This window comes from Oncorhynchus kisutch, linkage group LG10, assembly GCF_002021735.2.
Source record: "Oncorhynchus kisutch isolate 150728-3 linkage group LG10, Okis_V2, whole genome shotgun sequence".
In the NCBI taxonomy this organism is placed as follows: domain Eukaryota; kingdom Metazoa; phylum Chordata; class Actinopteri; order Salmoniformes; family Salmonidae; genus Oncorhynchus; species Oncorhynchus kisutch.
This window is the reverse complement of record NC_034183.2, coordinates 16,467,370-16,483,988: the sequence shown is the minus strand read 5'-3', so window position 1 is coordinate 16,483,988 and position 16,619 is coordinate 16,467,370. Positions and strand designations below refer to the sequence as shown.

The 16,619-nt window shown below is 39.9% G+C and overlaps 1 protein-coding gene across 2 annotated transcripts; it reads left to right on the top strand.

Moving 5' to 3' along the window:
- The first annotated feature begins 6,609 nt into the window (after positions 1-6,609).
- Positions 6,610-16,619, top strand: LOC109897828 (zinc finger and SCAN domain-containing protein 21). Of its 2 annotated transcripts, none has more exons than XM_020492425.2 (2): positions 6,610-6,914; positions 14,842-16,619. In XM_020492425.2, exons 1-2 carry the CDS (start codon positions 6,731-6,733, stop codon positions 15,780-15,782), a joined length of 1,125 nt encoding a protein of 374 aa, XP_020348014.1. In that variant the 5' UTR covers positions 6,610-6,730; the 3' UTR covers positions 15,783-16,619. The 2 variants fall into 2 exon arrangements, with proteins under 2 accessions (XP_020348014.1, XP_020348016.1); XM_020492427.2 differs by lacking the exon at positions 6,610-6,914 and adding an exon at positions 7,139-7,383.

Below are 16,619 nucleotides of genomic sequence, written 5' to 3'. Positions count from 1 at the left end.
TATTTATACTTTTACTTTTGATACTTAAGTATATTTAAAACCAAATACTTTTACTCAAGTAGTATTTTACTGGGTGACTTTCACTTTTACTTTCGTCATTTTCCATTAAGGTATCTTTACTTTTACTCAAGCATGATGACAATTGGGCACTTTTTCCACCACTGATAAAATGTTACACATTTCTACATTTTGGATGACTTTTTACCATCTTCATTGCGGTACTATTTATTTGAAGGTTAATCGCCATGTTCACGGTCTTAATTCTTGTTAGGTCTTGCTTATTCTTGCTGGCTTCTCAGAGATCGTGTCTGTGCGGCAACGACAGTATCCGGTAGAAGAAATGGGCGGGGTTTATGACATTATAACCTAACGTAACAGGCGTAGAAAGACTTTGTGTTTGTGGTAAATTAACTAGTGACGGTTTCTCACTGGGTCCCGACCTTATTTATAGCTCAATGGTCCCAAACGCCCTGACTATTCTCAGAAGCCTACCTGACCTTTTCACACTCCACTCCAGCAGCAGGTGGCGACAGGGAACATTTGTTTACTCGTGCGCCACCAAGAACGCGCATTGCAGCAACCTTTGTGCCAGGTAGCAAAATTAATACTTCCTGTTTTCTGATTTTGCCTTCAAAATAAAAGTCTGTAGTAAAACGCTATGTGTATATTCCAAAATCAATATTCTTTTTCAACTTTTCATAGTGCACAATGTAAAAAACAAAAATTCTCAGCTAAAGACAATTATTACTTTATATAAAATAAATAATATTATAAGGTGGAGCACATTGAGAAATGGTTGTAGCTTAAGAAAACATTCTACAGACCCGATTGATCTAGCACTAGAGTCTATATGGTGTATTTCCTGGATAATCATGGTCTACATAGCCAGCAGCCCTTTCTATTCCACCCATTTCATTGGTCCCAATGCAATACACTGTAGGCCTATAAATTACATATTGTCTTACAGAGGAAAAAACCTTCTATGTGCTGATGTAAAAGTGTGATTGGGAATTGGGAATCTATATGGTGTCATTTCATGGGGCCTTTTGATGTGGTCAAACAGATTAAAATGGGTTGCCTGGTCACTATACGGTACAAATATAGAACTATTCAGGAAAAACTATTTGTGCCGATGTAAAAACTGTCTGGGAAGTACTTAGTAAGATCTGTAGAATCTATATATGGTATTATTTCATGGGGGACTGATGTCTATATGCCCAGGATTGTGTGGAGGAAACTCCACACACTCCATTGGTCTCAATGCAATACAGTGTGGTTAGGATTACTCACCAGGACAGGGATCAATAACTAGACAGGTTGATAAAATGTATTTGTTTAACTAGACAAGTCAGTTAAGAACAAATTCTTATTTTCAATGACAGCCTAGTGGGTTAAGTGCCTCGTTCAGGGGCAGAACAACACATTTTTCACCTTGTCAGCTCAGGGATTCTATCTTGCAACCTTTTGGTTACTAGTCCAACGCTCTAACCACTAGGCTGCCACCCCAGGGATGGTCAGGGGGACCCTGCACTAGGGTCTGTAAAATCTACGGTGAGCTCCAAAAGTATTGGGACAGTGACACATTTGTTGTTGTTTTGGCTGTGTACTCCAGCACTTTGAAATGGTACAATGACTATGACGTTAAAGTGCAGACTGTCAGATTTAATTTGAGGGTATTTTCCATATCAGGTGAACCGTTTGGAAAATACAGCAGTACATAGAACCGGCATTTTAGCGGACCAAAAGTATTTGGGCAAATTCACTTGTGTGTATTAAAGTAGTCAAAAGTTTAGTATTTGGTCCCATATTCTTAGCACACAATGATTACATCAAGCTTGTGAATCTACAAACTTGTTGGATACATTTGTTGTTTGTTTTGGTTGTGTTTCAGATTATTTTGTGACCAATAGAAATGAATGGTAAATCATGTATTTTGTGATTTTGGACTCACTTTTATTTCAAATAAGAATATAATATGTTTCTAAACACTTACAGATAATTCTGAATTAATTGTGAATAATGGTGAGTGAGAAAGTTACAGGTGCACAAATATCATATCCTCCCCAAAATGCTAACCTCCCATGTTATTGTAATGGTGAGAGGTTAGCATGTCTTGGGGGTATGATATATAATGCTAACCTCCCATGTTATTGTAATGGTGAGAGGTTAGCATGTCTTGGGGGTATGATATATAATGCTAACCTCCCATGTTATTGTAATGGTGAGAGGTTAGCATGTCTTGGGGGTATGATATATAATGCTAACCTCCCATGTTATTGTAATGGTGAGAGGTTAGCATGTCTTGGGGGTATGATATTTGTGCGTCTGTGACGTTCTTACTCAAAAAAAAGAACTGCAAAAAAAGAAATGCAATTAATATCTTAATTATGAGCCCTGGCCTGCCCTGCTCTTGCTGATGTAAACTTTTTGTGCTGCCTAACCAAATGGCTGTGGCACTTCAGGAAGCGAGTCAAAGGCTTTTCTGAAAATCTTTTTTGATTTGTCCAAAAAAGTCAATATCTGTGGAGGCAAAGGGTGGACCGAGTGCTATAGTAAGAGTTGACTGTACTGATAGTGACACTGTTGTCTGTGGCGATAGAGTTAACTGTGGAGTTGACAATACTGATAAATGCATAGATCATAATCATTTAACACAACAGATGATACATGAAAATAATGCTGCTGAACCACCAAATATGACATCTAAATTGTATGGGGGTGGCAGGGATGTTGGGGAGGATCAGAAAGTTAAGAATCACAACAACAACAAAAATTAACACCATTTTTGGGGGGATTACCATGCTAGTTCAATGGCAATGCATTAAGTTATGCAGCAGCATGAAAAATGTGATTTTCAATTTTAAGAGGAAGTTGCCAAAACTTTGCAATGGCCAATTGGAAAACCCATTGCCACTAAACTTAGTGTCACAAAATCTTAGGAATATGTGGGACAAGAATAGAGCAATACTATTGCTGGTGACAAAGTGAAATTAAACAAAATTGCACAAACAGAGAATGTAAATAAAGCTCAGGTACAAAAACCTATTGTACAGAGTTTAAATGAGGGAATGCCAACTGCTCAGAGAAGACCCTCAGACTGCCAATTTAATATGCAAAATATACACTCTTTATAGGATAAAGAACCTGCTTCTGATCTTCATCATGATGTAGCAAAATAGTTCATATGATAGTGTCAAGTGTGTAGCCCAATCAAATTTCAGACACCCAAGATATTGGGAATGAATACTACCACTTAGACAGAACGTTGTGGTAGAGGTATATCAGATGAGGAAATCGTAAGCTCTATGACAACTGAATCAGGTGAGCAGCATGTAACTAGAGAGATTGACGTCGAAATAAACAAGGATTCACTGAAATGTGTTTTGTCAGATGTAAGTTTTGGAGGGTTCAGGCTTACCACTCCAAATAATTGTGTGTTTACGTTGACTCCTGTCAAATGGGAGAGTGTTAATTCAGAAAGTAGTGGTAGGTAGTTAAAGAAGGACTCATGAGAAGGCCTATTTGCACCGCTGAGAATTGGGGTCCAGAAAATTAATGGACTCTACAAGGTGTGTCGAAAGCGTTCCACAAGGATGCTGGCCCATGTTGACTCCAATGCTTCCCACAGTTGTGTCAACTTGGCTGGATGTACTTTGGGTGGTGGACCATACTTGATACACAGGAAAATGTTGAGCGTGAAAAACCCAGCAGCATTGCAGTTCTTGACACAAACCATTGCGCCTGGCATCTACTACCATACCCTGTTCAAAGGTACTTAAATATTTTGTCTTGCCCATTCACCCTCTGAATGGCACATATACAATTGATATCTCAATTGTCTCAAGGCTTAAAAATCCTTCTTTAACCTGTCTCCTCCCCTTCATATATACTAATTTAAATAGATTTAACAAGTGACATCAATAAGGGATCATAGCTTTCACCTGGATTCACCTGGTCAGTCTATGCTATGGAAAGAGCAGGTCTTCCTAATGTTTTATATACTCAGTGTATAGGCCTATAGTGTATTGCTTTAGGACCAATGGAGTGGGTGGAGTAGAAAGTGTTGCTGGGCATATAGACATCAGTCCCCCAAGAAATGATACCATATATAGATTCTACAGACCCTACTTAGTACTCCCCACCTCACTTTTACATTGGCACAGATAATCGTTTATCCTGTTCAGTGCTAGAGTTGCTTACCAAGACAACATCGAATGTTCCTGAGTGGCCTACTTAAAGTTTCGACTTAAATCGGATTGAAAATTGATGGCAAGACTTTAAAATGTCTGTCTAGCAATGATAAAGAACAAACTTGACAGAGCTAGATGAATTTAAAAAATAATAATGTGCATATATTGTACAATGCAGGTGTGAAAAGCTCTTAGAGACTTACTCAGAAAAACTCACACTGCTGTGTAATCGCTGCCAAAGGTTATTCTAACATGTATTGACTCAGGGGTGTGAATACTTATGTAAATGTGATATTTCTGTCTTTCATTTTCAATACATTTTTAACATTTCTGAAAACATTTCTTCACTTTGTCGTAATGGGGTATTGTGTGTAGGTGGGTGCGAAAAATAAATACATGTAATCCATTTTGAATTCAGGCTGTAACACAATAAAATGTGGAATAAGTCAAGGGGTATGAATACTTTCTGAAGGCACAGACCCTTATGAGTATTCCCTACAATACTTTTACTGCGGCACCCAGAACAGTTCTTGCTCTATAAGCCAATAAGCATTCCATATACAGTAATTCACATTGTCGCTGATGGAATGGGTGGAGTAAAAGGCCAGCAACACTGTTATTCAGAGGCCCATGAAATGACACCATATATAAACTCAGCAAAAAAAGAAACATCCTCTCACTGTCAACTGTATTTATTGTTAGCAAACTTAACGTGTAAATATTTGTATGAACATAACAAGATTCAACAACTGAGACATTAAACTGAACAAGTTCCACAGACATGTGACTAACAGAAATGGAATAATGTGTCCCTGAACAAAGGGGGGGTCAAAATCAAAAGTAACAGTCAGTATCTGGTGTGGCCACCAGCTGCATTAAATACAGCAGTGCATCTCCTCCTCATGGACTGCACCAGATTTGCCAGTTCTTGCTGTGAGATGTTCCCCCACTCTTCCACCAAGGGACCTGCAAGTTCCCGGACATTTCTGGGGGGAATGGCCCTAGCCCTCACCCTCCGATCCAACAGGTCCCAAATGTGCTCAATGGGATTGAGATCCGGGCTCTTCGCTAGCCATGGCAGAACACTAACATTCCTGTCTTGCAGGAAATCACACGCAGAACGAGCAGTATGGCTGATGGCATTGTCTTGCTGGAGGGTCATGTCAGGATGAGCCTGCAGGAAGGGTACCACATGAGGGAGGAGGATGTATTCCCAGTAACGGACAGCATTGAGATTGCCTGCAATGACAACAAGCTCAGTCCAATTATGCTGTGACACACTGCCCCCGACCATGACAGACCCTCCACCTCCAAATCGATCCCGCCCCAGAGTACAAGCCTGGGTGTAACGCTCATTCCTTCGAAGATAAATGCGAATCCGACCATCACCCCTGGTGAGACAAAACCGCGACTAGTCAGTGAAGAGCACTTTTTGCCAGTCCTGTCTGGTCCAGCGACGGTGGGTTGGTGCCCATAGGCGACGTTGTTGCTGGTGATGTCTGGTGAGGACCTGCCTTTACAACAGGCCTACAAGCCCTCAGTGTAGCCTAGCCTATTGCGGACAGTCTGAGCACTGATGGAGTGATTGTGCGTTCCTGGTGTAACTCTGGTAAGTTGTTGTTGCCATCCTGTATCTGTCCCGCAGGTGTGATGTTCGGATGTACCGATCCTATGCAGGAGTTGTTACATGTGGTCTGCCACTATAAGAGGACGATCAGCTGTCCGTCCTGTCTCCCTGTAGCGCCGTTTTAGGCATTTCACAGTATGGACATTGCAATTTATTGCCCTGGCCCCATCTACAGTCCTTATGCCTCCTTGCAGCATGCCTAAGGCACGTTCACACAGCTGAACAGGGACCCTGGGCATCTTTCTTTTGGTGTTTTTCAATAGAAAGGCCTTTTCAGTGTCCTAAGTTTTCATAACTGTGACCTTAATTGCCTACCTGTAAGCTGTGAGTGTCTTAACGACCGTTCCACAGATGCATGTTCATTAATTGTTTATGGTTCATTGAAAAAGCATGGGAAACAGTGTTTAAACCCTTTTACAATGAAGATCTGTGAAGTTATTTGGATTTTTACAAATTATCTTTGAAAGACAGGGTCCTGAAAAAGGAATGTTTATTTTTTTGCTGAGTTTATATTCTACAGACCCTTTTAGCTACAATATATTTTTGCTGTGGAACCCAGAATAGTTGCTTTATAAGCCAATATGCATTCCATGTACAGTGATATGACTTTGGAACATGTTTTAAAACCCAATTTTAATGCACATGTGACTTAAATATGAACAAATATGAATCATTGTTAATGTTTAGACAATTATTTTTCATATATCATTCATAATCACAGGTTATTGACACGTTTCTACTATTATGTGGAAGACTTTTATTTTGAGAAATTCCGTGACCCAGAAGTACTTTACTATAGTGTTGCTGACGAGACGGTGATAACCTACAGGATGCTTTTGTCTTTCATGCCGTGCCACGTGATGAAAACAACACCGCTTGCTATCTCGTGAATACTCACTTGCATTATCTAAAAATGTTTAAAATACAGTTGTTGAGGGTTTTTCTCAACGAGAGATTAACAGCTGCTGCTGAAGAGATATTCGGTGTCGTTGAAAAAACGATAGCAGAGTATCAGGAGGAAGTTGTCCGTCTACAGAGGCTGCTCGACATTGTTCTTCAACCTGAGCCTGATATAACGTTAAAGCTACACGGAGCAGGTTTGTTAGCTACTCAATACGTCTTTCTAATTAAGGGGCGCAATAGCGACATATATATGGAGGTAAATCATTGACATAATGATGTGAGTGTGTAGAATGTTTTCATAGTGTAAACACAATTTGAAAGGGTAACTGATGAGTTGTCAACATGAAATAATCATCTGTACAGTAGTTGTAAACACGTTCTCAAACGTGTAACATAATATTTGCAAGCAATAATTGCATCTGTACACCTGCACATGTCAATTTCGCACGCACAGAATTTTGGCAGAGAGAGACCTGTTTCTTCTAACCAATCAGATTAGGTTTTTGATAGACCAGTATACTCTACACTAGTTGGTTGGTGACAGCTCACACGGGCTGTGTTGTCTGGCGCAACCACCTGTCAATCACGACGTGTATTACTAGGTTACCACTGAGACTACTTGCACAATGTCCATCAAAGAAGCCCAGCTGTTAGTTATGGCCGGTAAGTTTAAATGTCTTTCTTTTATGGATAGGTAACAAGCTATTTTCTACTTTGTAATAAGTGTTTGAAAGCAATTGACAAAGTCATTGTTGTTAAAGTGTTTAACTCTTACGTTGTAGTCTGACGCTAGCTTCCGAAAACAAACTATTTAAAGCTTAATTCTGTATGGAGCCACACCTAGCTAGCTAGCATAATCATTAGAACATGAATCATTCACCTGCTAGAACCTAGCAACTGACATAAATCCCATGATTTATAGATCACCCAGTTAGATATGGAGGACACGCTAGATAAACTAGTAATATCATCAACCATGTGTAGTTAACTAGTGATTATGATTGATTGTTTTTATAAGATAAGTTTAATGCTAGCAAGCAACTTACCTTGGCTTCTACTGCATTCACATAACAGGCAGGCTCCTCGTGGAGTGCAATGAGAGGCAGGTGGTTAGAGCGTTGGACTAGTTAACCGTAAGGTTGCAAGATTGAATCCCAGAGCTGACAAGGTAAAAATCTGTCGTTCTGCCACTGAATACGGCAGTTAACCCACCGTTCCTAGGCCGTCATTGAAAGTAAGAATGTGTTCTTTAACTGACTTGCCTAGTTAAATAAAGGTGTAAAACAAATCGGCGACCAAAAATACAGATTTCCGATTGTTATGAAAACTTGAAATCGGCCCTAATTAAATCGGCCATTCCGATTAATCGGTCGACCACTAGTGGAAACCCTTTGTCTGGCGCACAAACTTTCAGCTAACCTAGCGTGCCAGGAGGCTAGTTCTGTTTGGACATTTATGCGTAACCTGCTTCGACATATTCTTGCATATCTGTGAGTTATGAAAACTGTTTTGCAAATGTTGAACTTACAATATGGCTACTAATACTGGAAAAGCTAAATGAAAGTCCAGGTATACAGATTTTGGACGATATTCTAGCAGAAATCTACCGGGAAAGTGTCATAGACAACAGCTAAAGGAGAGGACGCTAACATTACCTTAAACTGGTAAGTGAAATACGAGTCTTTATATTTATATTGTAAATCCGAAAGCCACAACATGTCAATGTCAACATACAATACACATTTGGGCTCCCGACTGGCGCAGTGGTCTAACACACTGCAGTACCTGGTTCGAATCCAGACTGCATCATATCCGGCTGTGATTGGGAGTCCCATAGGGCGGCGCACAATTGGCCCAGCGTCGTCCGGGGTAGGCGTCATTGTAAATAAGAATTTGTCCTAACTTGCTCAGAACATGAGAACATATGAAAGCTGGTGGTTCCTTTTAACATGAGTTTTCAATATTCCCAGTTAAGAAGTTTTAGGTTGTAGTTATTATAGGAAATATAACGTGTCGACTATCTCGATACCATTTGTATTTCATATACCTTTGCTATTGGATGTTCTTATAGGCACTTTATTATTGCCAACCTAATCTCGGGAGTTGATAGGCTTGAAGTCATAAACAGCGCTGTTTTAGTTAATATTGCCTGCTAACTTGAACTAAATATGCAGGTTTAAAAAATATATACTTCTGTGTATTGATTTTAAGAAAGGCATTGATGTTTATGGTTAAGTACATTTGTGCAACGATTGTGCATTTTTTGCGAATGTGCTTTTGTTAAATCATCACCCGTTTGGCGAAGTTGAAGTAGGCTTTGATTCGATGATAAATTAACAGGCACCACATTGATTATATGCAACGCAGGACAAGCTAGTTAACCTAGTAATATCATCAACCATGTGTAGTTAACTAGTGATTTGTAACGACGTGCGCTGAGAGTCGGGAAGCAAGTTCAGGGAGTGAGTGTTTTAATAACTAAACACAACATAATACAAAAATAAGAAACACGAACAACACACAGAACTGACACAAGAACAGAAACAATAACGCCTGGGGAAGGAACCAAAGGAAGTGACATGTATAGGGATGGTAATCAGGGAGGTGATGGAGTCCAGGTGAGTCTGACGCGCAGTGCGTGTAACGATAGTGACAGGTGTGCACCATAACGAGCAGCCTGGGGACCTAGAGGCCGGAGAGGGTGCACGCATAACATGTTATGTGAAGATTGATTGATTGTTTTTTATAAGATAAGTTTAATGCTAGCTAGCAACTTACCTTGGCTCCTTTTGATGCTGCACTGACCACCTGCGTAACAGGTGACCACCTGCGTAACAGGTGGTCAGCCGCCATGCCGTCTCCTCGTGGATTGCAATGTAATCGGGTCCTAAAAGGCAGATTTACCGATTTGTTATGAAAACTTGAAATCGGCCATGGAGATTAATCGGTTGACCTCTATTCCATACATGTTTCATTTAAAAACATTTATCTTACAAAGGAGTTTAATCTACCTGCTTAACTAATTATCTGTATATGGAATTGTGTGTGTGTATGTATGTATGTATGTATATATATATGGCTCCACACATCAGATAGGGGCCGCGGCATTTTCTTGTAAAGATTTAAGAAAACATTTATTAAAAAAAAATATATATATATATATATATTTTTTTAAATAAATGTTTTCTTAAATCTTTACAGGAAAATGCCGCGGCCCCTATCTGATGTGTGGAGCCATTTCACTGCAGCTAATGTAGAAGGAAAAGCTGTATACATTTGCAAATATTGTGACAAATCATATGTGAAGGCAACAAAGATGCAGAATCATCTGGCCAAGTTCCCTCAGCGCTCACAACAAGCAACCTCTGACAAAAGTCCTTCTTCTATTAATCAGACACCTTATTGATAGCAACAGCTCATGGTCCTCCTGGAATCAGATTTTTTGTTGACTTCTCTGACTTCTCTGAACGTAGTCAGAGAAATGCTGATGAATGTCTTCCTCGAGCTGTGTATGCAACTGGTTCACCTCTGATGCTCACAGGCAATGTGTATTAGAAGAGATGTTCTTCGCCCAGCATACACCCCTCCAACACCCTCCAATGCTTTATCTACTCATTTGCTGGATACAGAGTTTAAGTGAAGGTCAAGCAAATCTTAGAGAGAGCAGACAGTATTGCAATCATCTCTGATGGGTGGTCAAATGGTCGTTGGCAATGAATAATGAACTACATCATCTCCACCCCTCAACCAGTATTCCACAAGAGCACAGACACAAGGGACCACAGACCAGTCTCTACATTGCAGATGAGCTGAAGGCAGTCATCAATGACCTTGGACCACAGAAGGTATTTGCACTGGTGACAGACAATGCTGTGAACATGAAGGCTGCTTGGTCTAAATTGGAGGAGTCCTACCCTCACATCACACCCATTGGCTGTGCTGCTCATGCATTGAATCTGCTCCTCAAGGACATCATGGCACTGAAAACAATGGATACACTCTACAAGAGAGCCAAGGAAATGGTTAGGTATGTGAAGTGTCATCAAGTTATAGCAGCAATCTGTACTGCCCTTCACTGTTGCTCCAAGCAGAGGAAACTGCAGTTCTGAAATACATCAAAAACATGAAGACTTCTGCCTGAAGCCCATAAAAGCTGCAGTATACATATTGGACCCAAGTATGCTGGCAAGAGCATCCTGTCTGGTGCAGAGCTCAACAAGGGCTATGGTGTTATCACTACCGTGTATTGCCGCAGAGTCTGATGGTCAAGAGGTGGACATTGAGGTCCAGGGAGAAGACATGTGAAGCTTGAGAGGAAGACAACCAAAGCTTTAGTTTCTAGACATCATTTTACAGATGTATGTTGAAAACGTTTTGGGAGATGCGATGGATCATTCAATATTCCCTTTAGTTGTTCAGTGAAATATCCCATATAATTCATATTTTATTAAAGTTCAATTTCGTAACTAAAATGATGTATTTTTTATATTGGAAGGATTTAATCATTTGCAAATTTGTCTATTTATGATCAGGTAAAATGTTTGTTTCTGTCTCCATATGATATGGTAAATATATCCAATGTAAAAAGCATTTAAATTGTGTTAATATTTGCATATATTTCCGTTATTTCCCATATATTCCTGTTAATATTCCCCAAAATGTGAAATCCTAGGGGTGAGACACACTTTGCTACGGGGTTCTGGGGGCATGCCCCCAGACTTTTTTGGTTTGTTGAAAAACAGGTTTTAAATGCTAATTTCTAGTGACTTTTGAGAAAAGTATATAGGCAACAGAGAGAATGTTATTATGATTTTTTTGTTAATTTACTGCAATTCTACTCATCTTGCCATAGGGCGTAGAGAACAATTTGCAGTTTTACAGCTAATTTCCTTAAATTCTACACATTTTGCCATAGGGTGGTGAGAAATGTGTGCAATGTTTTTGGTTATGGTATTGAGTGACCAGTGAATAACAAAATCAATGGTGGCTCCCCAGTTGGTAATTCAACCATGATTACCACAAGTTTAGATTGGTAAATTAGTCAAGCCAGCTAATTGACTGACATAACAATATTTATTTTATTTTTAATTGCACCTTATACCTATTCTACTTTTCTAATTCTCAATAGTAAATTTAGACCCTGACTTTTAAACTGCGCACCATAATCCAATGTTATTTAAAGCTTTTACTACCTACTTGTGCTTGTCCTGATTGTTATAGAGTTGTCAGTTGGATTTGGAATCTATAGTTTTTTTTAGATTTTTAAAATGTTTGTGTCCCTTGCAAAAAAGAAAGCATCGTTGCAGCTCTTTCTCCATTAAGAAACAAAGCCTCCCTTGGCAGAGGTCGGGGAAAACAAAAAATATATATATATTTAAAAAAATTCAGCACCCAAAGAAAAGCTTGCAGCTATACGGCACAAACATAGGTACAAAGAAATAATTAAAGAATGGACATTTTCAAGTATTCGATTTGATGTCGTTGGTGGACACTCATCGCAACTCATTTCTGCCACACAACTCTAATTTCTTGCATTTCAATATTTGACATGACCCATTGCCCTTCTAACCATAATATTTTTTAAAGAATGGCACCATGTTCAAAAGTTGTGGCTAAATCACTGTTGGCTCAAGTTGAACACCATAGTTTTATACCCTCAGCATATGATCAAATGATGTGCTCAAAACAGGAGTTGCATAGGCCTTTATCTGGAGGAGTTATTGGCTAATTCATGTTATTTTTAGGCTGCATTTTGTGATGACATTGATCTATCAGGTTTGACAAGCACCTTTATTAGGGCTCTGATAACCACTTTTTAGGGATGGTGAGATCGAGGCAGATGTGGCTGAAGTACAGTGCAATCCTCTGAATACTAAGCATTTTCTGTGTAACATTAATTCCCTATTAACTAGGGATGGGAATTTGAAATTTTCACTATTTGAAAAATATGTTTTTTCTCGGCTGAGATGATGTTCATAGAACTGATTCTGTTTTTGTTTTTTTACTTTCTGGTGAGTGTTTTACATTGATCAGTGTCAAGTCTTGGACCCTCCGTTGGTGCACAGCTGTAGGCTAATGGCTATTTGAAGTTGGGAAAATAGCATACAATTGTCATGGCTAAATGCGGTATGATAGTAAAATGTATTTATGTAAAACGCAACCCATATCCCATGAGACAGAGAATGAGCTTGAAAATAAGTAACTTTGTGCGTCCTTAGAACTGGTGGCTACATTTACAGTGCGCAACTGTAAAGTGTACTGTCAAATACGTGACATCTGAAGCAACAGTAGCTCAAATCACCTTATAAATAACACAAATATAATAATATATAACACACTACACCTGCCCGTCGAACATCTCATTCCAAAACCACTTTGCTGCTATAACAGCCTCAACTCTTCTGGGAAGGCTTTCCACTATATGTTGGGAAATTGCTGCGGGGACTTGCTTCCATTCAGCCACAAGAGCATTAGTGAGGTCGGGCACTGATGTTGGGTGATTAGGCCTGGCTCGCAGTCTGCATTTCAATTAATCCCAAAGGTGTTCAATGGGGTTTAGGTAAGAGCTCTGTGCAGGCCAGTCAAGTTCTTCCACACCAATCTCAGCAAACAATTTCTGTATGGACCCTGATTTGTGCACAGGGCATTGTGTTTCATGCTGAAACAGGAAAGGGCCTTCCCCAAACTGTTGCCACAAAGTTGGAAGCACAGAATCATCTAGAATGTCATTGTATGCTGTACCGTTAAGATTTCCCTTCACTGGAACTAAGGACTCCTAGCCCAAACCATGAAAAAGAGCCCCAGACCATTAGTCCTCCTTCACCAAACTTTACAGTTGGCACTATGCATTGGGGCAGGTAGCGTTCTCCTGGCATCTGCCAAACCCAGATTAGTCCGTCAGACTGCCAGATGGTGAAGCGTGATTCATCATTCCAGAGGACGCGTTTCCACTGCTCCAGAGTCCAATGGCGGCGAGCTTTACACCACTCCGGCTGACGCTTGGCATTGCGCATCTTAGGCTTGTGTGCCGCTGCTCTGCCATGGAAACCCATTTCATTAAGTGTTACAACTGAGGACAGGCAATTTTTACGCACTTCAGCACTTGGCGGTCCCGTTCCGTGACCTTGTGTGGCCTACCATTTTGTGGCTGAGCCATTGTTGCTCCTAGACATTTCCACTTCACAATAACAGCACCTACAGTTGACCGGGGCAGCTCTAGCAGGGCAGACATTTGACGAACTGACTTGGCATCCTAAGACGGTGCCACATTGAAAGTCACTGAGGTCTTCAGTAAGGCCATTCTACTGCCAATGTTTGTCTATGGAGATTGCTTGGGCGTGTGCTCGATTTTTATACACCTGTTAGCAATGGTTGAGGCTGAAATAGCCGAATCCACAAATTTAGAGGGTGTCCACATACATTTGTATAAACTCAGCAAAAAAATAAACTTCCCTTTTTCAGGACCCTGTCTTTCAAAGATAATTCATAAAAATCCAAATAACTTAACAGATCTTCATTGTAAAGGGTTCAAACTCTGTTTTCCATGCTTGTTCAATGAACCATAAACAATTAATGAACATGCATCTGTGGAACGGTCGTTAAGACACACAGCTTAAAGACGGTAGGCAATTAAGGTCACAGTTATGAAAACTGGATGCAGTTACCTGTATGTTCGTGAGTCTTAGCTTTCAGGGATGGGGTCATAATTGCCAATAGCCCAAACCGTTCAAACGAAGAAGATCACAACTGCATCCAATTAACTTCCCCCAGTCATTCTGTGCTTATGAGCATTGTAGAGGGAAACCGAAGACTCATATGTTCCTGAGAATCTTTGCATTCAGTGATACTCATTAGTACCGTGGCAAGTAAACAAAACACGAAGTGGATGTAACTTTAAGAAAACAGCCCTAATGTTGTAAACATTATGTTCATTATTATTCATTATCATTGTTGTCATCCAGAGTCACATTGATTTATTTCCCCAATTCAAAGCACACTATTTTACATACAGCAGGGTTTTTAAAAGGTCCAAACACTTTGGTAAGTGTAATATTAAAGTTAGCGGGTAGACCTAAATGTAATAATGTCAGTATTAAGTTCTCTGTTTCATCTTTTCTCCAGACCTCCAACAGCGTACTCTCTCTGTATCTGAAGAAGAGGTTCCCTCTGAGCAGCAGCAGTGTGAGCAGGAGTGGAGCCCCAGTCTGGGACCGGAGGACACAGAGCCCATACAGATTAAAGAGGAAGAGGAGGAACTCAGGACCACTCAGGAGGAAGAGCAGATTCATGGGTTTAAGACTGATACTAAAGACTCCATATTCACTGCTGGCTGTGTGAAAAATGACTGTGATGAGGACCCAACTCATCCCTCACATCTCTATCAAGCCCAAAAGGAAGGAAATGGCAAGAGAGACCCTACAACTGAACAGATCACAACACAACCTGATGGAGAGGACTACATAGAATCAGAACCAATCAGTGTCTCCCAGCCCCTCTCTGCAGTAAATCCAGATGCAGCTCAGAGTGAAAACATTGAAAGTGTAGGTGGTATGGAGACTGGAGGACCTCTGTCAGGTTTTAAGCCAGTCATATCAAAGAGATCAGAGATGGCAAAAGGACAAAGGTCCCGTATCAATACTAAGGGTAAGACATCGACACAATTCTCCCTCCTGAAATCACCCAGTCAAAGTCATGCTACTTCCTATTGTTGTTCCTGCCCTGTTTGTGGTACATGCTTCAACCAGGATGAAGATCTGAAAAGACACATGAGGAGCCACACAGGAGAGAATCCATATTATTGTCATGATTGTGGCAAAACATTCATTCGGAGTGGACATCTAAAAATACATATGCGGATTCACACAGGGGAGAAACCTTTTAATTGTCGTCATTGTGGCCAAGGATTCAACCAGAATGGAAATCTAAAAAGACACATGAGGATTCACACAGGAGAGAAACCTTATCACTGTCATTTTTGTGGCAAAGGATTCTGCAACAGCAGTAATCTGAAAAAACACATACGGATTCACACAGGTGCAGAGTTTGGGTCAATTCCAATTTAGTTAGAAATTCCAATTCAATTCTTGAATTCACTCAAGAAGTGGAGAATTTACAATGAATTCAATTCAAATTTCAACAATCTTTTAAGTTATGGAATTGGAATTAGACTGAGTTGGAATTGTAAAAACATTTAATCTTTGGAATTGAATGAAAATGTATGCACTTAGGATTTTTTTATTGCAGGATTTGTTTAAATCATTTCAACTTGTAATTATATATTTCACTATAGCTAAGCGGTCTGAACAGTGACATGATCAGCCAGAAAGAAGCCTGAATGAATTTAATTCAAATTGGAATTTTTGGAATTGGGGATAATATTGAATTGGGAATTGAGTTCTTGGAATTTACCTAACATTGGAATTGGGAGGAATTTAATTACTGATCTGGAATTTGAATTTATAGGGAGAGGGAATTTAATTAGAACTGAATTTGTGGAATTAACCCCAACCCTGTACGGGGGGAGAGAAGCCATTTCACTGCCCTGATTGTGGCAAAACACTGTTACAGCTCGATCAACAAATGAATTCACACAGAGGAGAAATAAGACTGTTACTGCCCCAACTGTGGCACAGGCTTCAATCCGATTGACCATCAAAAGATACACAAGGACTCACACGGGAGAAATTATATCATGGCCGTGTTGACTGATGTTTCAGGAATGACACAAATCCCAAAAGTACTCACATGGGAGAAACAATTAAGATGCAATGATTGATATGCTTAAGTGGGCCCATTCATATAAATGAACCTTGTGAAACCTTGTATTTTTTCTTCATCCAGGGATGGTGTGTTTTATTCACAACATAATAAATGTTGCTAACCTTGTTCATTGAAGTGTC

Bases quoted from the DNA above. Each gene is read 5' to 3' on its own strand.
- LOC109897828 (XM_020492425.2), top strand. From the start codon at position 6,731: ATGTTTAAAATACAGTTGTTGAGGGTTTTTCTCAACGAGAGATTAACA. The intron at 6,915-14,841 runs GTTTGTTAGCTA...TCTTTTCTCCAG, and splicing joins GTTAAAGCTACACGGAGCAG to ACCTCCAACAGCGTACTCTC.